At 41.3% G+C, this 18,409-nt stretch overlaps 1 protein-coding gene across 1 annotated transcript in view; it reads left to right on the top strand.

The window, feature by feature from the left end:
• hcn2b (hyperpolarization activated cyclic nucleotide-gated potassium channel 2b) overlaps positions 1-11,552 on the top strand; it is a 55,687-nt gene extending 44,135 nt beyond the window's left edge. Inside the window, exons 7-8 of the mRNA XM_061737725.1 lie at positions 1,995-2,159; positions 7,102-11,552. Of these exons, the coding sequence (XP_061593709.1) occupies positions 1,995-2,159; positions 7,102-8,039 (1,103 nt within the window). The 3' untranslated portion in view covers positions 8,040-11,552. The remainder of the gene's footprint in view (positions 1-1,994; positions 2,160-7,101) is intronic.
• The last annotated feature ends 6,857 nt before the right edge of the window (positions 11,553-18,409 follow it).

Raw genomic sequence — 18,409 nt, 5'->3', positions numbered from 1 at the left:
CCCCAATAATGAAATAAAATATCCTGACGGATATTGTAATAACATTTTTACCAATAATGTAATACCTTATTACGTTATTGGGAATTTATTACATGGTACTCAAAGTCTGCAATTTAACCCAATAGTCATTCTGGTGTTTCAAATCCAGTGTATATAACATTCTTAGATACTTAAAACACTAAATGTAGAACTGAAAGTAGACTGAAAATGAACATATATATTACATTATTTGTCAAGTATTACATTATCAGTTTTGTAGAAAAAAAAAGACCCACCTGAAAATGTAATAAATTCCCAATAATGTAATAAGGTATTACATTATCGGTAAAAATGTTATTACAATATCAGTCAGGATATTTTATTACATTATTGGTGAAGTTATTACATTATTGGATTTTATTACATTTTCGATTGAGTTAAATGCAAATTTTATTACATTTTCAGGAAATTATTACATTATAGGGTGCTACAGGGGGGTTCCAGCAGTGCAGGGGGAACTGAAACATTAGGGGAACATCATATGTATGTGAATGTGTGTACAGAGGGATATGTCCACATAAAGTCTTATTAATGACAGATTTAAATGGCTCACACAAACCCAACCATGGTATTGATACAGTATGTGTGAACTTAGGTCAAGTTTGACACACCTTTCATGATGTAATTTGAGGATATTTTTCATAAAAGCATGTGAGCTTGTAACACAGTCTGTATATAGTCTCATATACCAAATCTTTGAGAATATCTTCTCAAAACTGACCAAAGAAGACTATAAAATAATGTTTTCATAATTTGTGCGAGGATGCTCATTATGGCTCAGCTCCATCTCCTAAACCTGTGATAAGAAAATATCCACATAGTTTCTCTTAACAAGGAAAGTTTCCTTGTGAATCCACGAGGAAGTGAAGCTGTAGAGGAGAATTCCTGGTCTACTAGCGTGAAAATGGGAAACAGTGTGACCCATGCTACTAAAAAAAAAAAAAAAAAAAAGGGTCCAAGTAGTTTTGGTAAATATTCATACTGTTGACAAAATTAGCTGTAAATATCCAGCAGTTCTCTGCACTGTTAATCATATTTAGGGATGATACCACCAACCTGAAACGGTGGTGGTTTCAGCAGTCTTTCAATTCAGCCCCAACGGTTTCATTAGTGTTGTTATCCTCTCCCAGCACTTCTCCCTGCCTGCTAATGATGCTGCCAATATGCAAATACAGGAGGATCCCAAGTGAGAATTTATGAAAGGATGTCTGGGCAAGTTTGTTAAGTTTTTCCACAACTCTAACAAAAGTGGAGCATCAAAAAACGTTTGCCTTTTTTTTTTTTTTTTTTTAAATAGCCAGGACAGCTTTGTGTAAAGAATAAAAAATAACAAACTTTTCCATTGGCAGTGTGCTTGTGAATATGTTTGTTTTTGCATAGGTGCTGCTGGCGTTAGTTCTTTAGTCATCAACACCCAGCTGCAGTCTGTATGTTTGTTCTTAATGGAGTATCTTTGCGGTTCATTATTTTCCCTCTTTCCTGCAGAGAGTCAGAGGAGGTCGACCTTTCAGGAAAAGGAGGGCATATGGTTGTCACGACAACAATCAGCCCCAGCATGAAGAAAAGGGAATCTAAAGAGATAAACTTACTAAAGGAAGGGAAGCATATCTAAATATAGTGTGTGTTTTCCTGACACAGCTGCCAGCACAGTGCCAGAAGTGGAAATAGGTTGGTTTTTTTTGGGGGGGGGGTTTGCTCAGCAGGTCATACTGACTCTACTCGACCCCTGAATTCAGAAACCAGGGTTGTTCTGATCACCAAGTTGCTCGCGTCTTTCTGTTAGTGTAGCTCACAGCCACGTTTGTATCCAGGTGTTTTGTGGCCGTGTTGTAACTACAGACTCATTTTCACACTGCTCGACAAATCTCATCATTCTTGTTCTTTTCTCAGTCACTGCCTGACACCCTGACATTTTCTCGTCTCTGTCACACCTGCTTTCTCTTCCACCGTACCAGAGATCTGTCTGCTGACTCGTGGCCGACGGACGGCCAGCGTGCGGTCAGACACCTACTGTCGCCTGTACTCTCTATCGGTGGACAATTTCAACGAGGTGCTGGAGGAGTACCCCATGATGAGGAGGGCCTTTGAGACGGTCGCCATCGACAGACTGGACAGGATAGGTAAGGTTGCCTCCTCGATCAATAAAGAGGACTGGTAGACGCCAGTGTTGGCTTAATATCGGCGTACAATTACAACAGAAAATGGTGTGTCCTACAAATGTTTTCACAACAACCTTTGCAGTCTTTGAGGTCTGGTTTAATTTAGCTTGAGCACATTTAAAGGGAACCCTTGCTAATAAGACATGTAGGTCTTAAAAGATAAATGTTGGTATCAATTATAACAATGTGATATAAAAAACCTTGTTGATGTCTTCGTTTTTATAAAATTTGAAAATATAATTTAACTCGTAGGTCGCCATTGTTGTTTATACCGCAATGCATTCTGGGTAGTGACGTCAGACGGTGGCACCTGCTAGCCCCCGTACACTGTTCTGACACCCAGAAACAGATGAAAACACAGCTAAACAGGTGACGGCGCACCAGAAACACAGATCAAAACACAGCTAAACATTAAGGTGACGGCGCACCTACAAAAAAGTAAAAAAAAGTACAGTCCCATAAATCATTAACTATAAAAAGACCATAAAACTCAGACAGACTAACAGACCACACGTTTCAACTAGCAAATAGCCGATGCTACAATAAAAACCCCAGCCAGATCTGGCGTCATTAAATTAAATAAAGATGTTCTTGCCTATTTGACGCGAAGTCTGCGCCTCCCGTTTCGTCAAAGTCCCGGGCCAGTCCCCTCAGCGTCGGGTCTGTCATCAAACGGTGAACCAGCACCGAGGCCGGTTTTAGGGGGTGGCAGGGGTGGGCTACGCCCACCCAAACGTGCATCCTGCCCACCGGCGTCTCCATCCCAGCGAGAGCGGAGAGCGGATGGCGGAGCGCTGCAGGCTCATAGAGCCACGGCTACGCCGTCTACGCAGGAGCCTACGCCGTAGCCTACGCCGTAGCCTACGCCGTAGCCTACGCCGTAGCCTACGCCGTAGCCTACGCCGTAGCCTAATGCACTGGTGAGATGTGTACGACATTGATCATTTTTGCAGATCTCCCGTGCATCACAGAACTTTGATCCAGTTTGCCTGAACCGAGACATCTTATGGGCTCCCTCGTCAGCCTCCACGGCCGGGAGATGCTGCTCATCTAAGTTTTAGATACCTGTCCCTGTTAAACTAACGCGGCTTATCTTCCCAGAGCCCAGGTAAAACATGGCGCCTCCCGCAGGTCAAAATATGTGATAAACATTGTAGATTTTTAAAGCAATTAGATTATGTTATGTGTTTCTAACAACATATTTTAGTATAAGACAACTTTGTGGCTAATTAGGGGACTACAAGTCTTAATAACCAGGGTTCCTTTTAAAGATGTCACTGGAAAATGTGGGAGAAATTTGTCTTGTATGAGAGAGAAAAATTCCTTTTTACGTGTGGGTTTTGATCCTTGTACGTTTGCAGATCTTTACATTCACACACAAAAAGTGAAAAGGAGAAAAACTATATAAGAGGATAAGCACAGTTGAAAAGTGATGAAAGAGGGGATGGAAGTGCAACTTTTTAATGAAGGCATTGCTGTTAAACCAGTGATGCAAAGAACGTGTTTCTGAATATCTGTGGGTCCCTTTGAGTTCTGAAATTGAGGCCGCTTAAGCCTACCAACTGCTTCAAATGTATTATAACCCCCACTTAAGCTCTTATTGTGCTTGGCTTTCATTCAAACATGAGCGTTTGTCAGATGTTGTCACTTCAATGACAGCTCCTCGTCTGTCAGTTTGCCTCACGAGGATGTAGAACAACGACAACAACACAAAAATAAAGATTTCCCCCATACCCTGGAGAAAAGCTGCTGTTTGAGGTGAGGCACGGCATTACAGTCAGGCTTTTCCTGGATTCAGCACAGCAATTTTGGATTTCTCCATCCTGTCTCTCCAATCCTTCATAGAGGACTTGTGCACTAAGCCCAGACTACCAAAGTGTGCATTTCAACTCCGTGCCACACATGCAACCCAGGGAACGTGCAAGCGTTGCCACGGACACAGTCATTGCGTGCCTTTCTCCTGCAGAGGAATCAATCGTACTGATCTGTTGGTTATGCAGGTAACTGCTCAGATGACAAATAATGCGTCTTTCTAGTCAGCCGTCTGGACAACCTTCAGCCCATAGGTGCACCAACATTTAAATCTCATTGCTTTCTCTTAAAGCGCTACCTTGATAAAGGTAAAAGGTGACATTATTATACCATTGCACATAAAAGCAGTTTTCATTGGGGAAAACCTGGACTCCTCATTAACGAGAGAGTTCTCCTCACCTCCACCATCAGCCTCGCAGGTAATTACAGAGAGAGAACTCAGACACACATCTCCAATACTCATCATTGTAACCTTACTATGGTTACTGTGAACTTGTGCGAGACCATTATCTTGATCTCTGCAGCAGTAGCTTGGCCCTGCTCGACCTTCAGCTCTAATGCACACCTGCTTTCAGAGAGTTACTCTGCCTTGGGTACAGCTGTGTGGACATCTTTGCAAGAACACGTTGAGATTTGATCCATGGTCACCTGCATCTACGCACCTTCTTTAAATCATCTACAACCTCAAATGTGAGAAGGGAGGTTGACCTTTTCTTTCAAGTGTCTTCTTCAGATTGTCTTTTGTCGGAGGAAAAGCAGCATGGTTGACTCCTCAACGGCTGTGAGTCCTTCATAAAATGAGTGTAAACGACTTGTTGAGGACTCATGTGAGCTGTTAAAGTGATGTTGGCCAGCATATCAGTCAGTAGAAGCAGTGAAAGTGCTAGATCAGGTGGGAAATGGACCTTTATCTCCAGCATTGTTACATATTTACTCCTCCCAATTCAGCACTGGATGCATCACATATCTCTGATGTCATCTATTCATCCACCTGACTTCTATTCATACTTGTGGGGCATCAGCAAGTGGTGAAGACTTATACCAGTGTATATCCAGTACTCGAGTTGTAAAAAAAAATCAGGGGGGATGGTGGATTTTATCATATGGGGACAGATAATTTGTGCTGATTACAAATAATATAATATATTACAAATAATAGCACTGACCAAAACACCTGCAGAAATACTGCAGGAATGACATAGCAGCAGTTAAATGCAGCCTTCTGTAAGCTTTAAATATCCACTGGGCTTACATCAAATACATCAAAACACAACAATAAAAAACAGTTTTCTGAACTTATCAATATGACTCTGTAAAATGTAAAATGGATCACTGCAAAAACTCAAAATCTTAACAAGAATATTTGTCTTATTTCTAGTTAAAATTTCTCATTTTAGTAAAAAATCTCATTACACTTAAAACAAGACTCATCACTGGAAAAAAACAACAATTTTCACCTGTTTCAAGAAGATTTTCACTTGAAATAAGTAGAAAAATCTGCCAGTGGAACAAGATGTATTTGCTTGTAATGAGAAGATAAATCTTTTCCTACTTATTTCAAGTGAAAATGTACTTAAAACAGGTGAAAATAGTCAAATAAGTTATTTTTCTGGTGTTATTTTTCTGGTGATGACTCTAAATGTTGAAATAGCAGTAAAACCACATTCATTGATGAAATGACATAAGGGATGGAAAGGGGGGATGGCAGTTTAACAGGGGGGATGATTTGGACCATTTTTATTTCAGAGGGGGATGCCATCCCCCCTCATCCCCCCTCAACTCCAGTACTGTGTATATCTGTGTAGTTGGCTGCACATATAAACAGTGTAATTACATAGCTATTATTTTCTTCTTGGAGGGTACATGCATGCAGGCAGAGTAAGCAATCATTTAATTTTGACAATGGACAATCCCTCTCACATCATCTGCTGTACCAAAGAATTACTACAAGTTACTCATAATTCATTAATATTAATTAAAAATACTTGATACCAAGTGTTCCTGCTTCTATGCGTTTGTCAGTTGTGGATTGTTGTAAATAAATACAATTTACATGCATTTATTTGAAAAAGAGAGCATTCATTTCTAAACAGCTCTCTCAGACCTTGTGGTCTAACCGGATACAATGCAAAACACATTTTTTTCTCCAACCGTTCTGTTGTAGATTTGCTAGTGTGCTTTGGATTTCCAACTTAGAATCATTGTCTCAGATTTGGAAGTTCTGATCCTCAGTGTTTCCACTTCACACTTGGCTGCATATCAGTCCTGTGAGCGCTGAACATCCCCGATTCAATGACACCAACAGACCTCAGAATCTACCAGTGAAATCCTAACGCCACCGAACTGGACCCCCTCAACCCCTCCAGCTCTGCCTAGGAATTCTGTCCATAAAAGTTGTGGACAGAAATGCTGACTAAGGGCAGCCCTGACAGAGTCCAACTCCGACCTGGGAAGAATCCAACTTAGCAACAGCAAAACCGACCAAACTCATCCAAGAAGACCCCGCTTTGCTGTGATTAGTTTCACCAATCTCATCCAAATTGCTGTGAACTTTAATGCTTAATATTTTAATCTGGGTAATTAGAGTCTGTGATATAGTTCTTATATGTATATGTATGTGTATATGTTTTAAGTTTTCTAGTAATAATGTCAGATGAAGCGTTCCAAACCCAAAACAAATGAGCCCTCTAGTGTATCTCTCCTTTGCCTTGAACAGGCTGTGTGCTGCAAAATGTGCTGCAATTCGGGGGCCGAATTTCCCGCGCTGTCCTGCAGATGTGACGTCACATGACGCTGCATGCACGTTCTTCCCGTTCTCCCGTGCCGGCTTCACTGTTGGCTGCAGTACCCCCGACGGCCGTCGTGGCGAAGGGTGGCGCTAGAGAGTCTCTTTTCTTAAAAGGAGCCTCATGCTCCTTTAATATTTGCATGACTATATATGAAATAAAAAGGTGTCACCAATGACAATAAACACAAGCTATAAAGTTGTGTCTGTTTAACAAAAATAAACTAAAAGTAAGGTTTGAGAATGCAAGGCACCAAAATGTTACCTTCTGCTACATGGCTGTTTTCTGTTTTTCTGTCAATACAGGCAAGAAAAACTCAATCCTGATGCACAAAGTTCAGCATGACCTCAACTCGGGTGTTTTCAACAACCGTGAGAACGAGATGATTCAGGAGATCGTGAAATACGATCGAGAGATGGTCCAGCAGGTGGACGTGCAACAACCACTGGCCATGTCCATGACACCTCCATGTTCCTCCATCCAGCCTCGAGATTCAGCCATCGCTACTTTGCAGCAGGCCGTAGCCATGAACTTCTGTCCTCCCATGCAGGGAAACTCGGCGGGAGCGGGGAGCCTGCAGTCTCCCAGGATGGTGAGGAGGTTCCAGGTCATACAGAATGTGCCCAGCCCCGTCCCAGCGTCTCCATTACTCCACGCTCCTGGGGTCTTTGCTCCAGTTCTGGCCAGCCCTCCCGTCCAGAGCCCGCTGGTAGCTGGAGGACGATCATTCCAGTATGGATCCAGCGGCCTGGCCTGTCCCATTTCTGGCTCCCAGCTTTCACTGGCAGCCCAGCAGCACACGGCCAGCCCTACTCACTGGCCGGGCGCACGTAAAAGCTCCCATTCTTTGCAGCTGGTCAGCCTGGGCCAAGATGCCAGGGTGTTGTCGGCCTCCCAGCCCTCGTTGCCACACGAGGGGGCACAGCCCGCTGCCCCTAGTCCACCACAGTCTACTCGTGTTTCCTCCACTTCCATCGGACCCCCTCAGACTCCGTCAGGTCACACAAGTGTCCGGAGCGCTTTACCACATAGAGTGGTGCTCCCCACCCAGATGTCAGCGGGGGCTTTCCCTGCAGCATCTCTGCCTGGGTCTGTGCACGCTTTTGCAGGCGCTGCAGGGCTGACAGTTGGAGCTTTGGGAACAAGTCAGGCGGATTCGGGAAGACCCAAGAAAGACTCAGTCGTGAGCCTTCCCGATACAGAGCATATCAAAGTCAGATCGAGGCTATCATCAAACTTGTGATCTTGAACTTTAGTTGGAGGGCGACTTGGTGAGGAGCACGGCTGCAGGAACGCCTTCCTCCTCTCTCTTCCTCAGTTTGACTACCTGAATGTATGAATGTTTAGTGAACCGCGAGCATCTACAGTAAGAGACTGTTAAAGAGACGTAATAAAACCTGTATGGTGACGTTTGAAACTGAAGCACTGACATATTTGTAGTTGCACAGATGAGTAGGGGTAAAGTAGCATCTTTCACAACATAGATAACAACATATACTTCACTATCGTCTTGTTCAACTCATTTAATGCAAACTTGGGTTTGGATGGGATTCAAAGACATTGGGGTACCTGAGACTGGCACTCTCATGGGGTTTAACTACATGTTTTCAAAGTGTTGACTGCTAAAGACCCTTTTAAATAAATGCATAAACTCAATTGGCAAGCACATGTCAAGCAAGACCTAATATGACAAGCCACAGACGGACAAAACCACTCTGCTTTGACCAAACCCAGCCATATTTTCTCCAATCCATAAAAGTTTTTTTTGGTTGTTTGTTTGTTTTTTTTTCTTTTAACTTCCCCTGCTCTCTGGCATTTTAGTCTAATCTGAAAAAGACACACCTAAGACACATGGTTATTGTATATATACATCTTCAAAAATATACACATCATGCAAAAAATGATTAATTGGCTGATAAAAGAGAAAGAAATTGACAAGCTATTGGAGACCCAACCAGAGCTCAGTGGAGCGGTCTGTAATGAACTGAGCTCCAGCTAAAGGTACAAGAAGAGAACATGTGTCAACAAATCAAGCAGACTAGTAAGGTAGGCAGAACAAATGTGTTTATTTTGGCCATGTCATTTCATGTAAATAAAATTTATGTTGCTTTGAAATTTAGAGGTCAATTTGATCCATTAAAAAAAAAACACTCACAAGCAATTTATATTTCATATAATGAAAATATTATATTATACATTGCAAATTAGTGTCAGTTGTTTGCAAACCAACTCTCCACACGTTTCATTGCAAAAGGTCAGACTTTTATTGCCAAAATATAAATCCATTCTTTTCTAAGCTTGAATTTCAATTTGTTTCAGCAGCTGTCTGGGCGATAGGTCGCTCTGCAAAGTCGATGCAGACAAAAAATGTAACTCCAGCGAAGCTTATTCCTGCTGCTAACGCTACAGTTTGGTTCAACAGCCAAAGACAGTGGATAACTGTTCGGAAGTGTAGTGCAATGTGCCTCCGTCATCAGTAAGAGGTCATTGAACGCCACTGATTTGTGTCAAAAAGCATTAGGAAAGGGTCAGTTTTCTTCTGGACCTGACATTCTAGTCAGCTCATCTCCCTAAAGCCTGGACCATTACTGGGTATTGAGAGTGGAAATTGGAATCCCATGGGCACGTTTGGGGCAGTTATTATCTCCCTCCGGCTGGATTTCATTACACAGTGCCAATAATGAGCTCCTTTCCTAGGATCGTTTTGCAGTTTATTTAGTTTGGTTTCCATTTCTGTGTTGGTACCACCTTGAGAGTTCCGAAGTGGACAAACCGGACAATTTATACACATTTTTATGCAGTCTTTATGAGATCCGTTGTGTTTGCTTTATGCCTAAATTTTGCCCACTGGAACTCATTTAGGAGCTCAAACATGCCAAACAGAGGCTTGAGAATAGTGTTGCTGAGCTTTTCAGTTCATCCACGGGGCAAATGTGTTAGGATAAGAATAGTTAATGGATTCATACCATGCTGAGTTATAAGGAGGACTCACTGCGTAAAAAAATGTTCAGGGTCAGTATGTAAATGCAAAACACTCTCATGCCTGTTAATAATGTAATCCTTCATGATTCAAAAATCACCTTCACAGTTTCAAAAAACCCAACGATTAAGAGTGAAACCAAAGTTCTGAGGCCTGCATTTTTTTGTTTCAAATTTTCACAGCATCAACATGACATAAATCAGATAAAAATATAATATGCTAAATACACAAATTTTCTCAGAATGTGTTTAATGACACAAAGCAATAATGATTCGGTGAAAAACAAAGGAGACAGTCATTTTATGCAGAGGATATTCTACTGTGAATGTGAGGTTTCAGTCGAGGTGCAATATTTCAGATTTTAGACAGATTTTCCAAACTTTCTTGGGAACTTCTTTTTAACAGTTGTCTTGTAAGCAGATATTCAGATCTGAACCACAATCTTCACCAAAAGGAACTTGACATATATGATTATTTCTGTGTGTAAACATGTTAACTTGACTGCTTATTTACGTAGCCTAGTTCACTTGAAATATAGTCTGACTGAAAAACGAAGACTGTTTTGAAAGAGTAATCTATTTTTAGTCTCTCTGCTTGATGCATATTATCTGGTATGAACTGATAATAATTAAAGCAGAAAAAATAAGTTTGCATTACAGAAAATGTTTCGCTTCTTCTTCTACAGCCGCTTGCTGGACCAGCCCGAGTGTATATAATCCTCTACCAGTTCCTGTGAGGTCTGCATGCTTTCTCTTTTTGTGTATGTTTTATTTGTTTAGCCATTTTTTGTACTTTTGTGCTTTCTTTTGTTCCCCCTTTTCATTTCAGTGCAGTACTCTTAATCAACATATTGCCAGAACGCGCATCGTGTTGCAGCATTACAAGCATGTTTTGTGTTATGTAAAGATTACAACTCAGCTGTTACTCTGTTTCCGGTGAACCCTCAAGGCACACACAGCTGCATCAGTATTTATAGCAACATCTGTATTAGCTTTTTAAAAGTACTCACGACAACCCCGACTGTCAAAACTTTATTCTTTGAACCTCACTTTTCTTGTTTCAATGGTTCAGCTTCTCCAGAGACGTTTATATTTACAGTTTTTATTCTGACGTCCTTCAGAGTATGAAGCATGGCAGTTTGAAATGTTTACCTACATGGACTGTGCAAGGATTCAAGGAATTATGCAAGGTTGTGATTTGTGAGCTAACATCACAAATGCACAAGAGAATTCACTCAAAAGTACATATTGCACTTTTTATACTTGTTCTCGTGTCTATATGATGGGATACTTTACTAATGAGTCAACATTAGCTATCTTTTACATCACTGCTTTCTCTCTTCACTCCTGCCTTTGTCCTGAGATCCCAGACATGTTGGTGTGAGTAACCATTTTCAAGAAAACCGCCATTCACCCATTTTAAAGCTGATATCAAATCATAAATTGGTTAGTTGATGTACTCTGACCTCTTCCCTTGATTTCTTTTTTGAAGTAAACAAATGATCTCAGGTGATTGCCCTCTGACAAACCTGATATTAACAGTGCAGTCCACACATGCCAGGGACCCAATTTCCTCTTACTAAGCCGCCCTGGAGCTGTCACCAAGCATAAACTGTCCTGAGTTTACCCAGTGCCTAGGAATGATCATAATCCCCACATACATGTACGATATTCTTTGTGTGAGAGTGTGTGTGTGTGTGTATGTGTGTGTCTGTGTGTGCAGGTACTACACAATGCAAGCTCCTCATAATGCAAACATCACTGTCAAATCGTGTAACAAGGAAAACCAATAAATTGTGTTTGAATACGATATGAATCCCCTGCCTCCTGGTCAGATGATTAATTTGGAGCACATTTGTAAAGCAGGTTTTGAGTAGAAATATGTGCGTCCCACGTTACAACAGAAACACTTCACCCAAAACCACAAATACTACGATGCAATCTTCTCATAGTCTGGGAGCTAAGAAAAACCTGTTCAGGAGATGGACACATATATTTACATTTAAATGAAGGTGAGAATTTACTGGACTTATGGATATTAAATATTCTGGTTAAAATAGTATTGGAAAGTGCCTTTTTTATTTTTAAGGTGAAACTTCAATGTGAATCATAAATAAAATGGTTTTACATTAAACCAAAAGTCCGTAACATCTTTGAACTCCCTAAAGAGCTCTGACCAGTCAGGCCTGGACAAAGAACATGTGAGGGTCTTGGCCTGCTGGAGAGTCTGGAGAGGAGTTCCTTTAGGGTCGTGGGGTCTCTGTGGAATTGCTTGATACCAATCTGGTCCCATCAGATTGGTCTGGGAGGTTTGAACACGAGTTGAACACCTGAGACTCTCTTGTGTTTTGACTTCCCGCGTTTGAGCTAAAGCGATTCCACCATGAACTGATGCTGAAGGTGATACAGGCAGGGATGCTGGGTAATTAGACTCAGCTTGACGTCGTACGAGACGTTTTGAAAGCTGAAAGCTTCATTTTAATTACATACATTGGCATCGCGTTTGGTCGAAGTTCATAGATACCCAAATATTTATCTTGAAAGACAGAAAAAGTGATTATTTTTTACAAATTGTCCCTCATAAGGTTGTTTATAAAGCCTTCTCAGAGAATAGATTTGCACATTGAAATGTGTTATTTTATTTATTGAAGCATCTAACCTCCACATCTGAAAAGGACAAGCCTCCAGTGTTACTGTAGGTCACTGAATCATCCCTGTATCAGGTGCCAGGTGTGTGCTTGAGAGTTGTTAATCAAGGCATCGCTACCTGTCAGTTAGGATAAAGGTCAGACCAACACACACACACACACACACACACACACACACACACACACACACACACACACACACACACACACACACACACACACACACACACACACACACACACACACACACACACACACACACACACACACACACACACACACACACACACACACACACACACACGCTGTACACTCCTGCATCACCTGTCTTTCTCAGCCAAACAGCAGCTCTGCCTCCCCTACTGCGTTGCCTCCTGCTTCCTCTCCCCTGCTGTCAGAGAGCTCTCACTGTGCTCTCCTGCTAGCATCGCTGAGTGCCGGACTCTCGTGACGCCACAGGGCAGGAGATAGGCCGGAAGAGCTCAAGAGCCTGGCAACGCAATCAAAGTCCCCTCGGTGAGAGTGAGTGGTGCGGCTATCAAAGACCGGATGACAGGCCTGTCTGGCTGATGGCGAGCCACACTTCAATAGTGTCCACTCTGATGGTCCTGCTGCCGGAGTAAAGAGCTCTGCTAAAAGCCCCGTACTAGTCTGATGTGAGGCACCTTCGTCTGAACATGTGGACTCATTCAGTGAATCGTTACACATCGTTCCAAAGAACATGTTAGTTTTATTTCTGGCTGTGGTTGGATGGAGCTGGGTAGAGTAGCCAAAAATTGTACTCAAGTAAAAGTACTGTTACTTCAGAATAATATGACTCAAGTAGAAGTAAAAATCGTCATCCAAATAATTACTTGAGTAAAAGTAAAAAAAGTACTTGGTGAGAAAACTACTCAAGTACTGAGTAACTGTTGAGTAACGTCTGATTTATTTTTTTAACACAACCATTCAAACAGACAAAAGTACAAAATAATCATCTTCAGGCAAATTAAATCAATAAAATAATAGAATAAATTAAAATTCATAAAAAATAGCTTAAATTAAAATAATGTTAAAGTAAATTCAAGTACTTTAATAAATAATAAAATAACAGAATAAAAAAATAAATTAAGCACAAGTAGCACAACATTTCAAGCCTTTGTACTTTTCTTTTATAACCAGGCAGAACTAGAACAAGCCCATGAACTCATAGAAACTCTGTGTGTTTGAGTCTGTGTTTATGTGACAAAACATGCAAAAACAAATATTTTTCCCAAAGAATCACCCAGTGATTTCATGAGATTGACGCGTACGTGGATAAAAGGGATAAAAGAAAAGTAACAGCTCAACGTAGCCTAATGTAGCGGAGTAAAGGCTGAATTAAGGTTCTGCGTCAAACCAACGCAGAGCACACGCCGCAGCCATGACGCCGTCGTGAACCCTTCGGACTTCTCCATCACTTCATTTCGCCGCGGTGCAGTACCCCCCTGACCGCTAGTTAGCGATCTTTTTCTGAATGTTTTATCCGACTTTTTCCGGTCACAGTAAATCAAAGAGATAAGGACAACTATTGTGCAAAAAACCAAAACAAAAAAAATCACATATAAACGAAGAAAAGAGCCCTGGAAGTTCACGACTGCTTCAAACCGGAAACCGGAAATGCTTCGCTTTCAAATGAACCAATCACAGCCCTCTCCGTCTGCGTGTGGTCTGCGTCTCCTCGACGCGTAGTTACAATTTTCGGGAGGTGCACGTCAGAGACGGCGCAGGTGACGGCGTGTCGTCTGCGTCGATCCAAACCACACGCCGTAGGCACGGCGCCATTTTGACGCAGAAGCATAATTCAGCCTTAAGAGAAACAGTTTCTCCTTCACAAATCTACTCAAGTAAAAGTAAGAAGTATAGTGATTCAAAACTACTCCTAAAAGTACAAAATTTCCCAAAACTTACTCAAGTGAATGTAACGGAGTAAATGTAACTCGTTACTACCCACCTCTGGTTTGGATGGAGCTGTTTCCAGCGTAATAGGAGTGTGAGACAGGGGAACACCCTGAGCGGGCCCTCGTGTAGCCGTTTCACTTAGGACCGATTTAGAACGTCCACTTGACTCACTTGTAGATGTATGGCATAGAGCCAACGATGGTGAAGCCCGTTACTTACTAAAGGTCCTCTGAAATCCATTAATGTCAATCATGTCGCACAGTGAAGGCTCGCCTCTACGCTGATGTAGTCAGCCAGCACAGCGCCCCCTGCAGGCATCTAGGGGGATATCTCAAATACACGTTTGAGATATGAGTGAAGGCTGATTTCAGCATGCAGTGACGTAACCAAGAGATAGGAGACATACAAAGGATCAATCGAGGATAATGTAGACTTTAAACCATTAACATCCATTAACAGATTCACAGTAAGAGATGTTTTGGATATGACTGTAAACAGAGGTGGGTAGTAACGAGTTACATTTACTCCGTTACATTTACTTGAGTAAGTTTTGGGAAATTCTGTACTTTTAGGAGTAGTTTTGAATCGCTATACTTTTTACTTTTACTTGAGTAGATTTGTGAAGAAGAAACTGTTACTCTTACTCCGCTACATTAGGCTACGTTGAGCTGTTACTTTTCTTTTATCACACAGTTTCTATGAGTTCATGGGCTTGTTCTAGTTCTGGTTAAAAAAGAAAAGTACAAAGGCTTGAAATTTTGCGCTACTTGTGCTTAATTTATTTTTTTATTCTGTTATTATTTTATTTATTTTATTATTTATTAAAGTACCTGAATTTACTTTAAGATTATTTTAATTTAAGCTATCTTTTATTTTTTATTAATTTTAATTAATTTTATTGATTTAATTTGCCTGAAGATGATTATTTTGTACTTTTGTCAGTTTGAATGGTTGTGTTAAAAAAATAAATCAGACGTTACTCAACAGTTACTCAGTATTTGAGTAGTTTTTTCTCCAAGTACTGTTTTACTTTTACTCAAGTAATTATTTGGATGACTACTTTTTACTTCTACTTGAGTCATAAAATAAAGTAATCTGCGAGAAGACATAAAACAGTATTGTTTATTAAAAGAGCATGATGGTTTTGTCCAATTTTTAAATATCACACTTGCACATGAACACATTCTTCACCACAGAGGACACATGTCGGTACCTGGGTAATGGCACATCTCTGTGCATTTCCTGCTTGAAGCTGCATTCCATTACTGCTGGAGCTCTGAGCTCTGACCACCAGGATTCCAGCAATCACTGCAGAGAAGCAGAGCCCTCAGGCTAAACGACAGAGTCACTTTGTTGAGAGAGGGCATCCTCAACATGTGCTCCGCTCCCCATGTGCTTCCTCATCCAAAGTGTAGATTAAACTAAACAACACAAACCGCTGTCTGACCTTCCTTTTCGCACAAACACACCACGTTTGAACGTTTCTAAATGCTGTAGTCCAGAGTCTTAAATGTGATAGCCAGCCATCCCCCTCTCCATGTGATACTAACACCTGCAACACTGAACGCAGAAACACTTCACTGCTCAGCATCCATCAGTTCAGCCATACCACCATCCATTAGTGTTCCCCCATGCTGAACTAAGATCACGTTACTGTGACACTTGTAAGGTATATGTGATCCTAAACGCACTTCAGGAGACCCAAACTAGTTATTTTCTTACTCGTTTTTGGCTTTTTTGTTTGAAAATACACAGTGGGGATGATGAGAGAGGTCTGTAATTTTCATCATAGGTAACTTCAACTATGACAGACAGAATGGGGGGAAATAATTCAGGAAATCACATTGTAGGATTTTTACTGAATGAATTGGTAAATTCCTCTGTAAAATAAGTATTTGGTCACCTACAAACAAGCAAGATTTCTGGCTTTCACAGACCTGTAACTTCTTCTTTAAGAGGCTCCTCTGTCCTCCACTCTTTACCTGTATTAATGGCACCTGTTTTAACTGGTTATCAGTATAAAAGACACCTGTCCACAACCTCAAACAGTCACACTCCAAACTCCACTATGGCCGAGACCAAAGAGCTGTCAAAGGACGTGAGAAACAGAATTGTAGACCTGCACCAGGCTGGGAAGACTGAATCTGCAATAGGTAGCAGCTTGGTGTGAAGAAATCAACTGTGGGAGCAATTATTAGAAAATGGAAGACATGGAAGACCACTGATAATCTCCCTCCATCTGGGGCTCTACACAAGATCTCACCCCATGGGGTAAAAATGATCACAAGAACGGTGAGTAAAGATCCCAGAACCACATGGGGACCTAGTGAAGGACCTGCAGAGAGCTGGGACCAAAGTAACAAAGGCACCATCAGTAACTCACTACGATCAGGGACTCAGATCCTGCAGGGCCAGACGTTCCCCCTGCTGAAGCCACTACATGTCCAGGCCCGTCTGAAGTTTGCTAGAGAGCATTTGGATGATGCAGAAGAGGATTGGGAGAATGTTATATGGTCAGATGAAACCAAAATAGAAGTTTTTGTCGTGTTTGGAGGAGAAAGGAAGCTGAGCTGCATCCAAAGAACACCAAACCTACTGTGAAGCATGGGGGTGGAAACATCATGGTTTGGGGATGTTTTTCTGCAAAAGGACCAGGACGACTGATCCGTGTAAGAGAAAGCATGAATGGGGCCATGTATCGTTATATTTTGAGCGAAAACCTCTTTCCTTCAGCAAGGGCGTTGAAGATGAAACGTGGCTGGGTCTTTCAGCATGACAATGATCACATCGCCCGGGCAACGAAGGAGTGACTTCGTAAGAAACATTTCAAGGTCCTGGAGTGGCCTAGCCAGTCTCCAGATCTCAACCCCATAGAAAATCTTTGGAGGGAGTTGAAAGTCCGTGTTTCCCAGCGACAGCCCCAAAACATCACTGCTCTAGAGGAGATCTGCATGGAGGAACGGACCAAAATACCAGCTACAGTGGGAGAACTTGCACAACTGGTGTCTGACTAAATACTTTTTTGCCTGACTGTTCATGTGACAGTATCAGTAAGATATCTGTACTCGCAAAGATGCAGTGGTGAAACATTTCTGGAAAGTATTTTTGAACCTGTTTATTATGATGAATAGTTTAACTATGTCCACTGGTTGATTTGACACATGAATGTTGCAAAAAAGTCCAAACAGACTAAAAGTTTGGACACCCATCCCCATTTGTTTGAATGTGTCCAAACGTTTGGTCTGTACTGTATGTCTTTCGTAAATGTCTTCTTTCAATGCATGGACTCCACGGGACAACAGCCAAAACTTAACGTTATTCTAAAAAGAAGTCTGTTTATCCAACAGTAACTTAGTTCATATGACTTTTAATTAGACATTGCTTACAAACTTTCCAATTTATGCTTTTTTTAAAAAATTAAATAGTGTGAGAATGCACCTATATTTTTGAAGTATTAACAATAAATCCTGCTAAAAACTGAACTGAACACAAAACCTGCAGCGGAGGCATCATTTGATGTCAAATCAAGGCAGTAGGTGACAGATCTTTATTTTTTTTAACCAGAACAATAAAATCTGTGATCAAAGTTGTATCTCACATGTCATATAATACTGTATGAAGAGTCTGTCTGCGTCCATGTTTCCTTGGAGATCATCAGAAAACGTAGTCTAATCTGCACACTATTCATGCCACCTTAAAAGATGATTTCCACTTTATTACATTGTCAGTCAGTCAGCTTTGTCTGGCAGCGCTTACACTCGCCTTTGAACACGAACACCACCTTTCGTCTGAAAGAGCTGTAATGTTTCCAGCGATGATCAGATAGCACCTCTGCTATTTTTACTTCTGTGGGTGGCACTGGCCCATAGAAATAGTATCTGAGTTGATTAGTGTGAAGCCTGCAAAGCCTTTGTGCTGCATCTAAAAGGCCTTCATCCCACAATGGGACTGAAATATGCAAACATAACAAATAGCAGGCTCTTCTAATTCATCCCAGTTAAGCACCATAAGAATACCAGCTTCTTTCAACTGAATGCACATGGACACATTTTAAGAAACATGTTTA

Source organism: Cololabis saira, chromosome 13, assembly GCF_033807715.1.
Source record: "Cololabis saira isolate AMF1-May2022 chromosome 13, fColSai1.1, whole genome shotgun sequence".
Classification (NCBI taxonomy): domain Eukaryota; kingdom Metazoa; phylum Chordata; class Actinopteri; order Beloniformes; family Belonidae; genus Cololabis; species Cololabis saira.
This window is presented reverse-complemented; position numbering and strand designations above follow the sequence as displayed.